The 18388-nt window shown below is 35.0% G+C and overlaps 1 protein-coding gene across 1 annotated transcript in view; it reads right to left on the reverse strand.

The window, feature by feature from the left end:
• Positions 1-18388, reverse strand: part of LOC125652290 (uncharacterized) — a 39943-nt gene that overhangs the window by 6928 nt on the left and 14627 nt on the right. Inside the window, exons 5-8 of the mRNA XM_048882348.2 lie at positions 16594-17313; positions 13278-13420; positions 11919-12054; positions 2883-3028 (exon numbers count right to left, since the gene is read on the reverse strand). Of these exons, the coding sequence (XP_048738305.2) occupies positions 2883-3028; positions 11919-12054; positions 13278-13420; positions 16594-17313 (1145 nt within the window). The remainder of the gene's footprint in view (positions 1-2882; positions 3029-11918; positions 12055-13277; positions 13421-16593; positions 17314-18388) is intronic.

Consider the following 18388-nt stretch of genomic DNA (forward strand, 5'->3'; position numbering starts at 1 on the left):
CAGTGACCTACCTTTTGGTCGACACACTACAAAGACTCAAGATGCATCAACTGACAAAGTTTGATAATTGAAGTCACATAGTATCTGAAATATTCAGATATAAACGTTTAATTCCAAAAGTAGGTCACAGTGACCTACTTTTTGGTCGACACACTCTGAAGACTCGAGACCCATCAACTGACAAAGTTTGATTATTGTAAGTCAAATAGTATCTGAAATATCCAAATATAGACGTCAAAATCCAAAAATAGGTCATGGTGACCTACTTTTTAGTCAACACACTCTGAAGACTCAACATGCATCAACTGACAAAGTTTCATAATTGTAAGTCAAATAGTATCTGAAATATTCAAATATAGCCGTCAAAATCCAAAAGTACGTCACGGTGACCTACTTTTGGTCAACAAACTATGAAGACTCGAGATGCGTCAACTGACAAAGTTTGATGATCCTAGCTTTCATAGTGTCCAAAATATGCATCTAAAATTGAAAATGTGAAATTTGAATGTCTGCAAAATTCAAAAAGTAGGTCACTGTGACCTACTTCTTTTTATAAATATGTTTTGAGGCCTCTAGACACATCAACTTACAAGGTTCGATGATTCTAAACCTCTCGGTATCTGAAATAACAACCTAAAATGTATTCATAAATTATTAGCCATAAAATTCAGAAAGTAGGTCATGGTGACATACTTTTCACATGACGCACTTCAAGGTCCCATGACCCATCAACTGACAACTTTTGATAATCATAGGCTCAAAAGTGTCCAAGATATGCATCAAAATCCATTTAATAATAATTACCTGTGAAATTAAAAAAGTAGGTCACCATGACCTACTTTTGAGACAACATGATATTAGGTCCTAAGATGCATCAACTGACAAAATATGATGATCCTAGTCCTTATACTAAGCAAAATATCAATGTTTTAACAAAACAAAATTTAAGGTCAACTTTGAAGGGACCTTGAGACCACACCCTTTCGCCAGGATGATGCCTTGAACAATTTTTAATTTACAACCTATCCTCATTCTTATGCATAAGTTTGGTGGTAATTTGCCCAGTGGTTCTTGAGAAGAAGATTTTTTAGCAACCACTACTTTTGTTTGCATTTTCCTAATTATCTCCCCTTGTTAAAGGGTCACAACCCTAGTTTTAGTACAAATGAAAGCCCTTGGGCCAAGGATACCCTGTGACAAATTTGACAAAAATTGGCCAAGGGGTTCTTGAGATATAACCCTTTTCCCAAAAAGTTGATGCACACCGCACGCCAGACATATGGCCATATGATTAGCTTGTTTGAGCCTTAGGCTCAGAAGAGCTAATAATTCAATTATCACATTTTTGCTTCTGTTGTAATTTTCTTGAGATTAATGTTTTGCTTTTAAATAGATGAATGTGAAAAAGCATAAATCTCTGAGTGACCTTTGACCAAGTGACCTCAAAATCAACAGGGGTCATCTAATACGGTAGGGCTGAAATGATATGCCCCCTTCACGATACGATACATATGCAATACTTGTGCCACGATTCAATTCTTTCAATACGATACAATTTACAGAAGAAACCAATAATAACATTGAAGAAAACTTTAATTAACAAGATTCATTCATAATTTTATAAGCAAAATGTTTCCAAATTGCCAAATGGTTAAGATGCATGTTGGCTGTGTAATTTAAACTGATAAAGTTCATTATTTATTTCCTAAGACTCGAGGCAAACAACAGTCTGAACATTATTTGGCACTATTTTGTCCCTCATGCAGGTAAAAATAATAATTACAGGCCAAACCTGATGTATTTTACTGAACCAGTTTGTAATGTATTGAAAATCGAGGCAATGAATCGAACATTGAATCAAGGGTTTACATTGAACAGTTTTGATACTTCGGTGAATCGTTTTAGCCCTACTCCTTATGACGTACCAGCTTACTAGGTTTAATGTTTGTCAAGAAAAGGGTTTTCAAGATATTGAGTGTACACCTTCCTATGTCAAGAGTGGATTGACCTTTGCCCTTAAAATAAATAGGAGTTATCTACTCCTAATAGGATGTACCAGTGTACCAAGTTTGATGTCTGTCAAGCAAAGGGTTCCAAACAAATACTGACAGGTGCAAAGCAATATGCTCCTCTTCTTTGAAATAATAATAAACTAATCCTGCCGCACGTTTCCCTTATTGATATAGTAGTTGTAGGCTTGTAGGACAGTTTCGTATTTGAACTGTGTGTACAGTTTACAATTAACCCTATACTTATTTACCTTCCTCCCCTCTTTGTCAGTCATTACCAGAAATCAAAAGGACCAACATAGTTATGCCAAAAAAAAAAAATAATGGGCGTTTCCGGTTACCTGACCAACCCGAAATTTTTCTGCTGACCCTAATTTTCCGAATAAATTCCGATCCTTAATTTACGTACACAACGTTTCTCAAATTGAAAACAAAAAACAATCTAATACGTTCAGGCTTGATATTCAAATTATCGGCAATTTTCAAAATGGCGTTGTGCATGTTTTCTACAAGTAGATCTACATGCAATCAGGTATCAAATAGGGTAAAATCAGTTGTTAAAATGTCTTTCATTGGTTAATTTTAGAATTTTATCTAATATTGAACACTTGATGCTACATGTCAGTACTCACAAATGTAGGTATATGTATAAGTTTCTTTCCCAGTGATACAAGGCAAATATTTACTGAATAAAAAAAAAAGCAAATCTTTTTTTAACTACCCCCGACTCTATTTTATTTTCAAGATGTAATCGGAAACACGCCTAATTTTTTTTGTTTTGGCCTTAATGCTTTCACACCGCCACTTCTGTTACAAAGGGATGTAAATCTAAAATTGAAGCGAAATCAGTGTTCAGCCTAATAGTGCCAATACCTTGAAATGACTGGGATGTCTGAACTTTCGTCCACAATCCTTGCAAGTAAACCTGCTTTGGTTGTTGTGAATAAGCATATGGTAATTCAAGCTGTGCTGCCTTGTAAATGTGGTGTTGCAGATAAGGCACACAAATGGTTTTATTCCTGTAATAAATAGCAGAAAAGAATATAAGACAAAATTTTAAGTGATCAGTAAGCATTGTACTTATATATTGTTACATGTACATTAAATCCAATCTCCACAAAATAAAATCCAATCTCCACAAAATACAAAAAAAATATCATTTGTATTTGTTAAAAACAAATGTCTCCCCAGTTACCCAAATTGAAAGTACTACAAATTATACCCCCTCCCCTTTGCATGGTATGGAGGAGAAAGCATGAGCAGGAACAGGAAATGGAGGCCCTTTTTAAAAAAAAAAACAGGACTTTTTATATAATAAAAAAAAAATAATAAAAAAAAAAAAAAAAAAGGTATCTCTAGTGTAATACATCAGTTGAAATATGTTTTTCGCGTGTGATTTAATCTTTCAAAAATTAATTTAAATCTTATCAAATCAATTTACAGCTCTCCTTGCACTGAATGTGCACAAAAATAATTATCAGGCACATAGCAACAATGGCTCTGCCCCCATTTATTATTACATGCAAAGTTTGTTATTTTTACTTGCTGCATTAGGCTGGTTTTCAGTTTTCAATGTAAATATCTGTCAATACGCATTAAATGACTTTTTGGCATATCTTTCACAAAAAAGCCAATGTTTACCAACTTAATGTACAATTATTTGACCCACACATTTTAAGCTACATTTTTCATCTATGTTTGCAGGAATGTTTATTGATCCTTGTTCAAATTTGTTTTCAATGTCACATGTAAAGGCCAATGTAGGAAGTAAACCATGACTTGCAGTAGAATTGGTTTGATTTCATATTACAGAGACCTCTCTTCATCTTGTGTTTTTGTTATTGTTCATTACCATTTCTGGAGGATACCAATACACTTAAAGGGCTACTTTTACATTGATTAGTATGAAAATAATTAAAATCTATGAATTGACTAGCAACGTAATATGGTTGCATGAACAGGTGAACTGTAAAGAAGCTGCTAGTTCTCAGTTTTTAAATAAGTGTTTGAAGGTGTTTTGACACGAATATAGCGGAGAAATATATTTACTAATAGGTATTCTTTGAGTCTTATGGTGGCAGTGTAAAAATACTGACATTTAACTCTCAATTCATTTGCAGAAAAAGATGCACTGTAAATTAAGGATTTTATAACCAGTGGTCCTTTCATAGCTCTCTGGTCTATCCGAACAGGAGGCCCATCATCATCACAAACCGCAGGTTATTGTTTCACTTTATTTCACAAACGTTTGTGAAAGAGAATGAAACAAGATGTGTTTGTGAAACACAAATGTTCCTGATAATGGCCAATTCCAAAGACGGCCAAGGTCACAGGGACAAATATCTTGGTACCAGTAGAAAGATTTTGTCATAAGAAATGCTCATGTGCAATATTAAAGCTCTAATATTTACCATTTAGAAGTTACGACCAATGTCAATTTTTTTTTTTTAAAAGTAGGTCAAATGTCAAGGTCAAAAGGTTTAGTACCAACGGAAAGGTCTTGTCACAAGGAATACTCATGTAAAATATCAAAGCTATATCACTTACAGTCAAAACTGCCATAGCGACCCACTGTATTAAGCGACTCACTGTCGTATGTGACCATAAAAAGTTCCCCCCCAAGACGTTACTCTATATATTGTACCTGTATTAAACGACCACCTGTCTGACGCGACCAACGACCATGATTTTTACAACCTTTTCGTGTATTTTCACTAAATTTTACCTCTATTTAACGACTACATTTTTCGATTACAACGTGATTACTACTTTCAATTTCAGTTGAGCCGACTATTCTGGGAATTATCGCCCCTAACACTTTCGTTTTCAAACGCACAACTATTCTGGGAATTATCGCCCCTAACACTTTCGTTTTGATACGCACTAGTCGGCCCTCTGAATAAATTATTATACCTAAGCTGTCAACATGCAGTGTCGTGTGTGGTTAATCAATAAAACCCAAGTTGATGTTTATTTAACAAAATCAAGGATCAGGGAATCAAGGCCGGTGTATTTGAAGGTGTGAATTTCGACAAACTTTAAGAAGTGCCGGGTAGGCTAGATCGGAAATGAAAATCTACCACTTGTTATACCATTATGATATACCATTATGTTCAACAGAGTAAAAATTTCCCCCATTGTGATATAAATCAGGTAAATATTGTGCTTAGGACTGAAATTTTAAACGGAGTATTCACAGTTTTTCCTGCATGAGATACTAGAGGTTTCCAGAATAATGACTGGAACTAGCGGCTCACTTCGACATGTCCCGAGTATTTGACACATCCGAGTTCAAGAAAATTGCCTGCATTAGTTCTAAGCTTAAAAGATTTGCTGTGCATGTACAATTGATATTGTGATTTATTTAATGTTTCTCAAATTGAATAAGATTTTTCCAGCATGTATTGTACAAAAGGAGGCGCAACACTTCACCATCTGCTTTCTTACCACAAACATTGCATTTTTTAGTCACACTGTACAAGTAGGCTATACATAGATACTCTTTACAACAAAGTGTTTTTAAGTTTTAGAAAATCTACATGCAGTTCATAAATAATTTTTAAATCTCATGTAGATGTGTAATATGAAATGCATGCAAAGTTTATCATTCTTAAATAGATTAAAAATGTAGTTTTTGATGAATAAAAAATTATGATACAACACATCATATTCTAGATTTTTAACAACAGTGTATTATTAATTTTATTTTACAACTATTAAAACCGTACTTGATATTCTTAATGATAAATTCCAAATACATGTAGTCATTTTCTCCATTATACAAATTATTTACGAAATTTTATCCATTAACTGCGGAAAATAGGCAACCTGTATTAAGAGACCACCTGTCATATGTGACCTTTTTTCCATTCTCCGTTGGACGGTCTCTTAATACACGTTTGACTGTACTGTTCAAAAGTTATTAGCAAGGTTAAAATGTTCAAAAAGTAGGTCAAACTCCAAGATCAAGGTCACAGGGTAAAAAATGTTGGTACCCACGGAAAGGTCTTGTCATAAAGAATACTCATGTGAAATATCAAAGCTCTAGCACTTGCTGTTCAAAAGTTATTAACAAGGTTAAAGTTTCAGACAGAATGACAGAAGGGACAAAAACAATATGCCCCCCGATCTTCGATCTTGGGGGCATAAAATAACCTGTGGTTTGTAACGATGGAGGCCCATGGGCCATATTGCTCACTTGAGCATCAAGAGGCATTAAGCAAACAATACTACATGAGGTTGTTAGTGAATTAATTAACTAACACAGTACAATTATATCTCTTAAGAATTTTGAATACTATCAATAATAATAACACCATTGAATACATGTATGTAAAACTAGGTGTATAATCAAATAATCTAGTTTCAGTACAGTACATGAGAATATTTGCATATTGATTTGACAATCTGTACCCTCTGACTCTTAAGAATCAGGAACATATTTCTCATATATATAACCAATGCTGAAATTAAAGCCCCCTATTCTGGCCCAAACCTGACCCCATACCATGGTATAACCAAACTACATAAGGACGCTTGCATACTAATTTGAAAATCTGTACCCTAGAGATTCTTCTGGAAAAGATCGGTTGCGGTAGCTCAGTGGTAGTGTTCGCTTTGTAACCATAAGGCCGCGAGTTTGAGCCCCGCTAGCGCCTTGCCATGGCCAAATCATACATAACATGTTAACATAGAATCAGATCTTTTGGATATGACCTAAAAATCGAGGTCCTGTGTCAAATACAATCCAAAAACTATTGTTAAACTTTGATTAATTGTATCTGTTTAATGTCCCAGGTCGGTGCTTACAGCTTTTGAGCAGGGAGGGATCTTTAATGTGACACAGAGCCTTGGATTTTGTGGTCTCATCCAAAGGACCACCCCATTTAGTCGTCTCTTACAACAAGAAAGGGGTACTAAGAACCTATTCTAACCCATATCCCCATGATAAGTTAAACTTAGAGCTCCTATTGTGGCACCACCAGCTATGGAATGAACAAACTTCTATCCTCAGTATATACGAATATTTCACCCAAAGAAGCTTTGCAGCAAATATGGATATCAAAATTACTTCAGCAGTCCTTTGAGAAGAAAATCAGAAAAACTCACTTGAGAGATTCAAATAGATTGTCACATCAGATTTTTCCTTCTCTTTTGCATACTGTTTATACAATTCCCCAACTTAATCTATGGGCACTGCCACATTTTGATCATGTGACAATCTGTGCTGATGGTGGTAATGAGTTAATGTTTCAAACAAAATGAAGGAAATTACATAATCAATGTAAGGGAAGCGTCATTTAATCTGTAATTTTAGATCTACAAATGCATATGTTATATACCAAGACCCCCCACCCCCACAATAATGTCAATAAGATAGATGTATGAAATGCAAATTCTTCCAACTTCTTTTTTCACTGGATATTTTTGAAAGAAAACAAAATACAGTGTCGTCTCTTTTGCAAAACATATTTAGTTGCTTGGAAGCTTTTGTCAGCATCTCAACAACAGCTGACTTTACCCCACAGTTTGGGAAAGAGCGATAACTCTCACAAAACGTCCCAACAGAATCATTCAAGTCCCACTACACGTTAATACTTTCATTTGTACATGTAGTATTCATATACATGTACTGCAGGGGTACACAGATAGCACTGCTCAATGTCCAGGGCAACTCATTTTTTTTGGGCAGGTAAAATTAAAAGAACTTGTCCATGGACAAGTGAACTTTTAAAGTAATATAAAAATAGAAGAAAATCATATTTAATGCGTTGAAATGGTCGATAGTGGATAAACTGAAAGTAGGTCAGCATTCATCTGGTGATTAAATGGCAATACACATATTCCTCTAGTGAGAAATGACACGGATCCCTAAAACTCTTAAATGTACGGTGAAGTTAAAATGGATATTGGAAGTGCCAAATCTACCTAGATGCAAGCAATGTCAAGGTAAATGCGCAAAGTTTTGTTGTACATACTAAAACTTGGACAAGATAAAAGTTTGCGATATTTAACAGAAAAAGAAAAGACAATCAGCCATTTGTTATCTACAAAGCACGCAAAGTATGACCAAGGAAAACCCGGGAATATCTCAATTCATGGGAGGAAACTTGGCCATGGATTTAACATAAAGAGCAAAACAAAAATACTTAAGAATGAACTGCAGGGTTCGACACTAAGGCACGTCCGACCGACGGAGTCTACTAAATGATAGGTCTGGTCGGGTAAAATGTGGTTTTACTAGTCTGACTGGTTGTGTTGAAAAAATAAACAAATTTAAGAAACCATTAAATATTTTATTCTTAACAAAAAATAACTATAAAGAGTTTGCGAGCAATTTTGAATTGCCACATAATCTCTATTTTTAGTTCTAATAAATAAGTCGCAGTCGGAAGTGATGTTTTACAACATCTACTCAATGTTAATGTGTGTAAAGTTATGTTTTTGATAAATAGATATAAATTGAATTCATTTTCATTTTAAAAAACCAGTTTATTTGAATTAAACATAAGAAAGTGTTTATCAATTATTAATAAATTTCGTCATAAACAGCCATTTCTCGGTGTTGACATATGTGCGGGATTGTCTCCATATTCAAATACGAACTCTCGTCCTCAAGGAATGATATCCCAAAAGGGGGGGGGAGTCTGAAAAGTGGGTCAGGGCTTGTGGATGTTAGGTCAGGTCTAATAAAAATCATTTGAAATAGCCCGAATGGTCTAGTGCTCAAAAAAAGTAAATGTCAAACCCTGAAGTGATTGAATAAAAGACAACAAGATAAAAGCAATTTCAAAGTTTTATTCTTTTCTTAATTTAAGATGGGACAAGTGAATTTTGTGGTAGGAAAAGTGAATTTGGCGTTTTTACCTGTCCTTGGACAGCCCGTTTTTAAGACAATTTTTCTTCTTCTTCTGATCTATGTTATTGTAAAATTTTGATCTCCATGGCCAAAATCAACAAACTCATCATTACCACAGGAAGATTTTGATTGTATTCACAAACCGTGACATTGTTTTTCAAAGATTATGCATTCCTACTATGGCACTCTCCAGACCCCTAAATGTCATGATTTGAACTAAGGGCTATTCCAGAAATAAATACATGCAGGGGTCGGGTGGCACCTTTTGTATATACCAAGCACCCATAAAAAAAAATAAAAAATTACCCCATGACCCATCAAATTGATAAACTCATTTTACAATGACCCATCTAAAAAAAAAAAAAAAAAACAACTAACCAGACCCACCACAAAAATATTTTAAAAAATGAAAACGGTACAAATCTCGCGAGGTTTTCGGGACAAACATTCTAGTCAATGACGCAGTAATGCCTGTGCGACATTGTATCACAGTAGTTCTGAAGAAACGATGTCACATCAACAATCAAAGGCATCTATGGCGGGAATGTTGGAAAGATCGGGAGTCCAAACGATGCTATTATCATGAAATGGGTATGGATATGTTTTTCCACGAATCGTTCGACTTCTAATGGAGCCCGCGCCCGGAGGCCTCTATATCACCATCACACTGACTGATAAATATAACGCATCGGTACCCTCGTATAAATCAACTAAGGTTTGCCTATTTTTATTAGAAAACGGAATACCTATTGGTTTCAAAATATTCCCAAAATCGATGCACTGTAAACTGTAATAATCTACAGAACAGAGTTCGCCGCCATCACCTCCAAAGGGACCCTACTAAACGCGCCTCTAATTTGAAGAGTGTCGTAATGGAAAGTTATGCGCTGCAAAAAGCGACAACTCGAATAGTTCTTTGTTACTTCCGATTTCGAAAGCACGTTTTCAATTTTCCCTCCGACGTTTTGTAACCAGCACGACAAGAGCGACAATAAAAATATTCTGAAAACTCAACACCCACGTGGCACAAAATAAAACAATAGAAACTACCCACTACCCATAATAAATATTTTTTTTAACAGTCCAATCACGGACCAAATAAAATATGAAAAAATACGACCACCCACACAAAAAAATATCATTTGCCGCCCGACCCCCCCATTTGATCATTTCTGGAACAGCCCTAACTAAAATCTATCTTACATACACTCTCTAAGGATGCATATTTTAACAAAATGAAGTCTAATTGTTCATAAGAGGATTTGTTTTTGTAGATCCTTGTGCAAAACCTATCCCTTTCCTAGCTATACTTCACAACCAAAGGCCATTCTTAAATGTCCATGATCCAGTCATACCACTCCTTTTTAGACTGTAGAAGCACATATTTTTGTGGGGTTCAAATTTCATTGTTTTCATAAAAAAAATTTAAAGTAGGGGTCTAGTAGCGTGACGTCATGTCCGGATCGAACTCCGGTATTGGTTCACGTACTATTATTATCAACCGTCAAAAACAGAAATGGTGACAAGAAGTGAGAAGGCGAAATTTGTTAAAGCATCACGATTGAAACAAATTCATGCTCTGCGGAAGGGATGCGTTAATTATTGGAAAACATCAGATGAAGAAAAGTTGAAAGAAACGATTGAAAGGCCTGTGATAACCGGTATAACCCCCCTTGATGATCATATTTATGTCGATAATGTGGCCCGTGATGTTGTTCAGGAAGAAATAGTTTCGGCAAACGTAACAAGCAGAAGTGATTGGAGAGACGGTAGGAGAATTGTTGAACTCGATGTAATAGTGAAAAACCTGGAAAAATGTAGGAGATGTGGGCAGCCTTTACATTTATCCAACTGTGTCGGAGAAACACGATTTGGACTGGCACAAATTCTACAAGTGCAGTGCCGATACAGTGAGTGTCGCATAGTAAACGATGTCCCTACCGGCAAGAAACATCAAACGGAAAAAGATGTTGCTCGTTTTGGGTGGATTTATACTGTTTTTACATTTACCTGGATGTTTTTTAATTTAGTAAAATGAATACAATAACACTCAATCACTTATATTTGAGTAGACTATGGCTCCAATCTTCTTTCCATTTTTTGTCATCTAATTCACACATAAAACCAGAGGTACATACTTGTTTAATTATTTGATATACAGGGGTATTACGTGTTAAAATTATCTGTAAATTAAAAAAAAATTCATGATATGCAATAATGCACTTGTGGAATTAAATAAAACAATTCTGCACTTGTTACATATTTGTTATCTTGTTATATATTTGTTATCTTCTATTATGTGAAAATCATCTTCAAAATGGCTATTTTGGCCAAAAAATGTAAATATAAATTGAGATGCTGTGAAAATATTATGCTGAGAAAGGGCAGATTTTTTAAATGTATTTTAACAAGCATTCATATATGAACATAATATGCGAGTTTGAATGAAAAATCACAAGTCAAATTTTTAAAATATTCATATTAGTGGTGTTGCAGTGCCGTATTTTTGACTGCCGAGGGCCTGTATTGAGTTCAATTTTGTACCACCATTATTAAAAAACATGAAACTATGTTAAAATTTCACTTTTAATTATTTAGTTAGATATATTTTTTTCATATTTGAGGGAAAAAATTACAGCATCATACCTCAAACAAAATTTTATGGACATATTCTAGGACTTTTTCAATGAATTCTGATATTGCCGTTTGACAAATGGGGGTACACGTAATAAAAATACCATAATTTACTCATTATACTGACAACCCCCCATTTTTTTGTTTTTATCATACCCTCAAATGAACAATCTAAGTATTTAAACTCAAATTTTTGAGAAATCACAAGTAGGTCCAGGACTAGGGACCTACCCTAATTTCGTTGGGATTTGATTTTATGGTGTTCGGATTTCCAAAAGTAGAATTTTTTCTTGTTTGGTAAATGAAATACAACTCTGTACACTGTTTTGTATTTTCTGTACTATTGTGTAATGTAATTCTGAAACACTATCAAAGATTAGAGTTGCCATTGTATACAAAATATAATATTTACTTACCTGCATGACTTCTATAATGGTACATAAGAGTAGCACTGGCAGTAAAGGTTTTGTCTTTGCATATTCTGCAATACAGAGGTTGCCTGTCGTCCTTCTTTTTGCCTTTCAATTCTCTTATACATTTAAGAGCTGCTTTCTGTCACAAAAATTTGTCAATGAATTACATATCTGTAATCAATTTAATTCAAGCCTTTAAACAATTCTCAAAAGAATGCATGAATTCTTTTACAAAAAAAAAAAACAACAACAAAAACAAGTTAATTGAACATTTTTGCTAAGGGCTATTCCAGAAATAAATACATGGGGGGGGGGGGGGTGTCGGGAGGCACCTTTTGTATATACCAAGCACCCATAAAAAAAAAATAAAAAATTACCCCATGACCCATCAAATTAATAAACTCATTTTACAATGACCCATCTAATTAAAAAAAAAACTAACCAGACCCACCACAAAAATATTTTTAAAAATGAAAACCGTACAAATCTTGCGAGGTTTTCGGGACAAACATTCTAGTCAATGACGCGGAAATGCCTGTGCGACATTGTATCACAGTAGTTCTGAAGAAACGATGTCACATCAACAATCAAAGGCATCTATGGCGGGAATGTTGGAAAGATCGGGAGTCCAAACGATGCTATTATCATGAAATGGGTATGGGTATGTTTTTCCACGAATCGTTCGTCTTCTAATGGAGCATGGAGCCCGCGCCCGGAGGCCTCTATATCACCATCACACTGACTGATAAATATAACGCATCGGTACCCTCGTATAAATCAACTAAGGTTTGCCTATTTTTATTAGAAAACGGAATACCTATTGGTTTCAAAATATTCCCAAAATCGATGCACTGTAAACTGTAATAATCTACAGAACAGAGTTCGCCGCCATCACGTCCAAAGGGACCCTACTAAACGCGCCTCTAATTTGAAGAGTGCCGTAATGGAAAGTTATGCGCTGCAAAGAGCGACAACTCGAATAGTTCTATGTTACTTCCGATTTCCGAAAGCAGCATTTCGAAAGAACGTTTTCAATTTTCCCTCCGACGTTTTGTAACCAACACGACAAGAGCGACAATAAAAATATTCTGAAAACTCAACACCCACGTGGCACAAAATAAAACAATAGAAACTACCCACAATAAATATTTTTTTAACAGTCCAACCACGGACCAATTAAAATATGAAAAAATACGACCACCCACACAAAAAAATATCGTTTGCCCCCCCCCCCCCCCCATTTGATCATTTCTGGAACAGCCCTAACAAAAAAGTTTCACAAAGTTCTATGTAGAAAATGACAAGTTCAAACATTCATCTTTACCAATGCATTTTCTTGTTTATAAAACCACAGTGACCTACCCTTTCCCACTCTGCAGAGCCTGCTTTGTCCATTTTCTTTCGCTTTCGTAGCATGCTGAAATCTTCATCATCATTGAACAACTCATCATCTGCTATTCTTCCTTTCCAGGCACCCGGAAACCTTGGCATTGGAGGATACGGTCCTACAAATACCATCAGCAATCTTAGAATAGGACCACTCGCATTCATCATCAATTTTATATGCACCGGCCTCAAAAAAAAAGTTCAATTTGAGTGTATTTTAGTATCATATGGTACAATATGTTGTTACAAAGATTTGGAGACATTTAAAAGGGTATTTCAAGCTGTAAAAACTTTTAACTGCTTTAGAACTGTAACAAGTAGAATTTCAGAAAATATGTCCCAAAAAACCAACTACGGTTCCTATCGCACTCTTCCCCCTTTCAAAGAATGGGGGCAGGAGAAATATTTTTCAAAATGTCAGAAAAAGAATACTGAAACTAGACATGATCTTGTTGCGAGCAACAAGTAGATCTTCTGTTTGATTTCTGACAAGACAAGAAATTCAATTAGTGAAGAATGAATATACATGAAAGGAATAAACGCCTAAATTCTAGAAATAGAGCAATAAACGTGCAAGAGATATGATTTATCAATTATAAATAACTTCCGGTTTTGTTTTATTCACTTCCAGTATCTCGAAAGTCCATAAAATGACTAAAAATTCCACATTGAGCGTGCAGGAACCCACACTAAAAGTTTCCATGAAAAATACCGATTTTTCAGACAACTTCCAGTTTCGAAAAACCAACTTCTTGTGGAAATGGTATGACTTATTACACTCTATTAAACAATACTATGAGCATTAGAAATGAAAAAAAAGAAGAAAAATAACCTATTTTTAAGCTACTTCCAGTGGACAATGGAAGTGATGGCAAAAAAATTGCAACACATATGTCACACCTACAAGTCACCATCTAACATTCCGGAAAGTTTCAAGACTCAAATCTTTGACTGTTTACGAGAAAACAACAGGAGAAATTTTTTTGGAAATATCCTACAAACGGAAGTGAATTTTGAAGAAAGAATTGCACTATACTCAAAAGATGGATAGTGTCAATAATATATGTGAAAATCATATCAAACACTTGTTTAATAAGCGAGATATATGAGGCCAAAGAAAGAACAATTTTACATTTTTCTTAATAAACCGGAAGTTGCGGTTTTAACTTCAGGTAAGCATCACATTTCCTGAAACTACAAATGAGACCTTATCTTTCCATGTAAGTTTCGTTTAAAATGCACAATTTTTAAATTTGAAAGTTTTCTTTGTTCATTTCCTGTGACGACCGGAAGTGATGGCGGAAAAAATTAAATGTATATGTTACATAAATTACAAGTCAAGATCTATCATCCCTGAAAGTTTCAAGACTCAATCTTAAACCGTTTATGAGTAAATGCCTGGACAAAATCTCTTTAAAAACCGAAATTGGACATATCTCACAAACGGAAGTGAATTTTGAAAAAATATTTGATATAACTCTATAGATGGATAATGTCAACAATATATGTGAAAATCAAATCAAACACTTGATTTATAAGCGAGGTATATGGGGACAAAGAACGAGCAATTTCCAACATTTTTCTCAATAAACCGGAAGTTGCTGTTTTAACTTCTGGTAAGTATCACATTTTCTGAAACTACGAAAGACACCTTATTTTACCATGTAAGTTCTGTTTCAAACGCATAATTTAGAAATTTCATGTTTTCTTTCTTCACTTCCGGTGACGACCGGAAATGACGGTTGATATGCTTAAACCCCCTAAAGTTCTTCTAGAACCTGAGATCTATCATCCCTTAAAATTTGGAGACTCTACCTTGTACCGTTTCCGAGAAAAAAGGTAGACAAAATCTTATTTGAAAAAACAAAAATCGGCCATATTTTGCGACCGGCAGTGAATTTTTTAACGACAAAAGAAAACTATCAAGTTCAATCCTTAACACATCTACCCTTCAAATGTCAAGAAGATCTACCGAACCATCTCTGAGAAATGGTCCGGACAAAAACAAACAAAAAATAAAATAATTAAAAATAATAATAATAAACCGTACAATAACTATAAGGACGGAAGTCCTTTTAAATAACCAACTGTAACAAACTGCCAACAAAACACGATCCAATTTAACAATATAATATCTGATAATAAAACAGTAACAGTAAAATCAGAACAAAGATGAACGTACATACCTCAGACTCTTGTCCTTTTTTATGAGATATTTCTTTCAACATTAATATATATATCATATTTCAATAAATTCTTAAACAAGTGAAAAGATGAACATATACATTTCATTCCAGGTTGTCTGCAAGATTTTTCAGTTTCAGAATAGGGTACTGGCAAAATACTGGTACACAACAGAGATTGACATTAAAAGTTGTCCGATTGCCAGAGGCAAGTGAAAACCCAGTTTGGACAAGTGCAACTTGATACCCACTTGTCTGATCAGGCAAGTGATTATTTCTATAGGAAATGTGATTATTTTAATTGTGTTATGAATATTAGGATATAAAGTTTGACTTGATTTTTTGTTTTCTTAATGGAATCATCAAATTTTTTAACTAGCGAAAGCGCCTTTCTAGTAGGTCATACTTATTCTATCAGTAACTTACTCCAAATAAATGAATTATCTGACACCACGTACGACTTAATCTAAGTCATGTTTGTGAGAAAATGGTGGCTTCACAGCCGTCTCTCTTAAGTATTTTAGTGAGGAAAATGCTCAGAAAGAAGACGATAAAAGAAAATGCAAGCAGAAAATAACTAAAATCTAAATCTTTAAATTGAAAAAAATATATAGAGCATTCGAATCAAATACAAATATCAATACTTTGCAGCAAGTTACATCCATTGTCCTCTATTTCATGGTGAAAAGATTTCATTTCCCAAGGTTGGCCTTTGTAATTTTCTGATCTATAACTTTTGACATTTGTTAATTTTTTTCTCAACTAAAATTACAATAATGCCTCAAGGTGGGGCAACCTCTAAACTTGTATGAAATCTTAATAATTAGCTATAATTCACAGTTGTAAACACTTATATTTGGTAGGGTAAAGAAAGAAAACTTGGCTATTCACTGATTGACCTTTGACTGACCCCACAATAGGGAATACTTAAAATTACTGGGTGATAAGTGTGTAATAGTCAAAAAATTTCGGACAGAGCTTTTCCATTTGGACAATTAAAGCTCGAGTTACTTGCCCGTCAGCAAGTGAGATAAAAAATTAATGCTTATCCCTGCACAATAGTGCATAATTATATACATTATGTAATTTTGTGAAGTAAAATATCTCACGTTTTCCTGAATCTCCCACTTTCTCCGTCCCTTCCACCAAGTTGATCTCTTCCTCAGGGTTTTCATCAATAATCTCCTCAGCACACACAATGATGGTCTTAGACGCTTCATCAGTACTCGTACCACTACTCGACAATTCATCCATTACAGATACGTTTCCCAGACAGAGGATAGGCTCAGCCTTTCTATCAGGATGAATGACAGTCTTCCCATACAATGGGTAGTCATCAGTGGTTTCAGTCACTTCCTCCTCAGTATTCTCAAACTCTATCTGTTCAAGAGCCTCTATTCCTTTTTTCTTGCCAAATATGGTGGTGTATCCATGATCGTGATGGGGATAAGTTCTGCTTAACAACTCCACGATGAACTGCTCGTTCTCCTCAATTCTCTTCTCTGTGTCATCACCTACGTCACTGTCTTCACCACCTCCTGTCACGATCTCTTTGGTAGCCCCCCCTTTTTTCTGCAGCTTCTGCTGTATTCGTGTTGATTGTTTGTGAGCATACTTTCGAAGCATAAAGCTTCTTTCTGACAAATGTTGTTGAATTAGGCTTTCCTTGTCATCAGAATCTACTCTTTCCATTTGAACATCAGATTCATCAACCATTTGGTCCATAGGTACTTGGTCAAGCTCTGAGTACCTCTTTCTTTTGGGTTTTGAGGTTCTGTTGTAAACATAGTTCTTATTTGGAGTGGGTTTCCTTTTCTGTCCTGAAATTTCTGTTTTAAAAGAAACTGATATATATCAAATTTTCATTTGTTTAAAACTGACCTTAATATCTATCAATACTTACCTGTTTTTCATAAAAACCATTCGTTGTTCTATAACCAAACACTACTATAATTATATACTTACATATAAGGGCTATTCCAGAAATAAATACATGGGGGGGGGGGGGGGGTCTGGAGGCACCTTTTGTATATACCAAGCACCCATTGAAAAAAATAATAAAAATTACCCCATGACCCATCAAATTGATAAACTCATTTTACAATGACCCATCTAATTAAAAAAAAAACTAACCAGACCCACCACAAAAATATTTTTAAAAATGAAAACGGTACAAATCTTGCGAGGTTTTCGGGACAAACATTCTAGTCAATGACGCGGAAATGCCTGTGCGACATTGTATCACAGTAGTTCTGAAGAAACGATGTCACATCAACAATCAAAGGCATCTATGGCGGGAATGTTGGAAAGATCGGGAGTCCAAACGATGCTATTATCATGAAATGGGTATGGGTATGTTTTTCCACGAATCATTCGTCTTCTAATGGAGCATGGAGCCCGCGCCCGGAGGCCTCTATATCACCATCACACTGACTGATAAATATAACGCATCGGTACCCTCGTATAAATCAACTAAGGTTTGCCTATTTTTATTAGAAAACGGAATACCTATTGGTTTCAAAATATTCCCAAAATCGATGCACTGTAAACTGTAATAATCTACAGAACAGAGTTCGCCGCCATCACGTCCAAAGGGACCCTACTAAACGCGCCTCTAATTTGAAGAGTGCCGTAATGGAAAGTTATGCGCTGCAAAGAGCGACAACTCGAATAGTTCTATGTTACTTCCGATTTCCGATTTCGAAAGCAGCATTTCGAAAGAACGTTTTCAATTTTCCCTCCGACGTTTTGTAACCAACACGACAAGAGCGACAATAAAAATATTCTGAAAACTCAACACCCACGTGGCACAAAACAATAGAAACTACCCACAATAAATATTTTTTTAACAGTCCAACCACGGACCAAATAAAATATGAAAAAATACGACCACCCTCACAAAAA

This window comes from Ostrea edulis, chromosome 5 (genome assembly GCF_947568905.1).
Source record: "Ostrea edulis chromosome 5, xbOstEdul1.1, whole genome shotgun sequence".
In the NCBI taxonomy this organism is placed as follows: domain Eukaryota; kingdom Metazoa; phylum Mollusca; class Bivalvia; order Ostreida; family Ostreidae; genus Ostrea; species Ostrea edulis.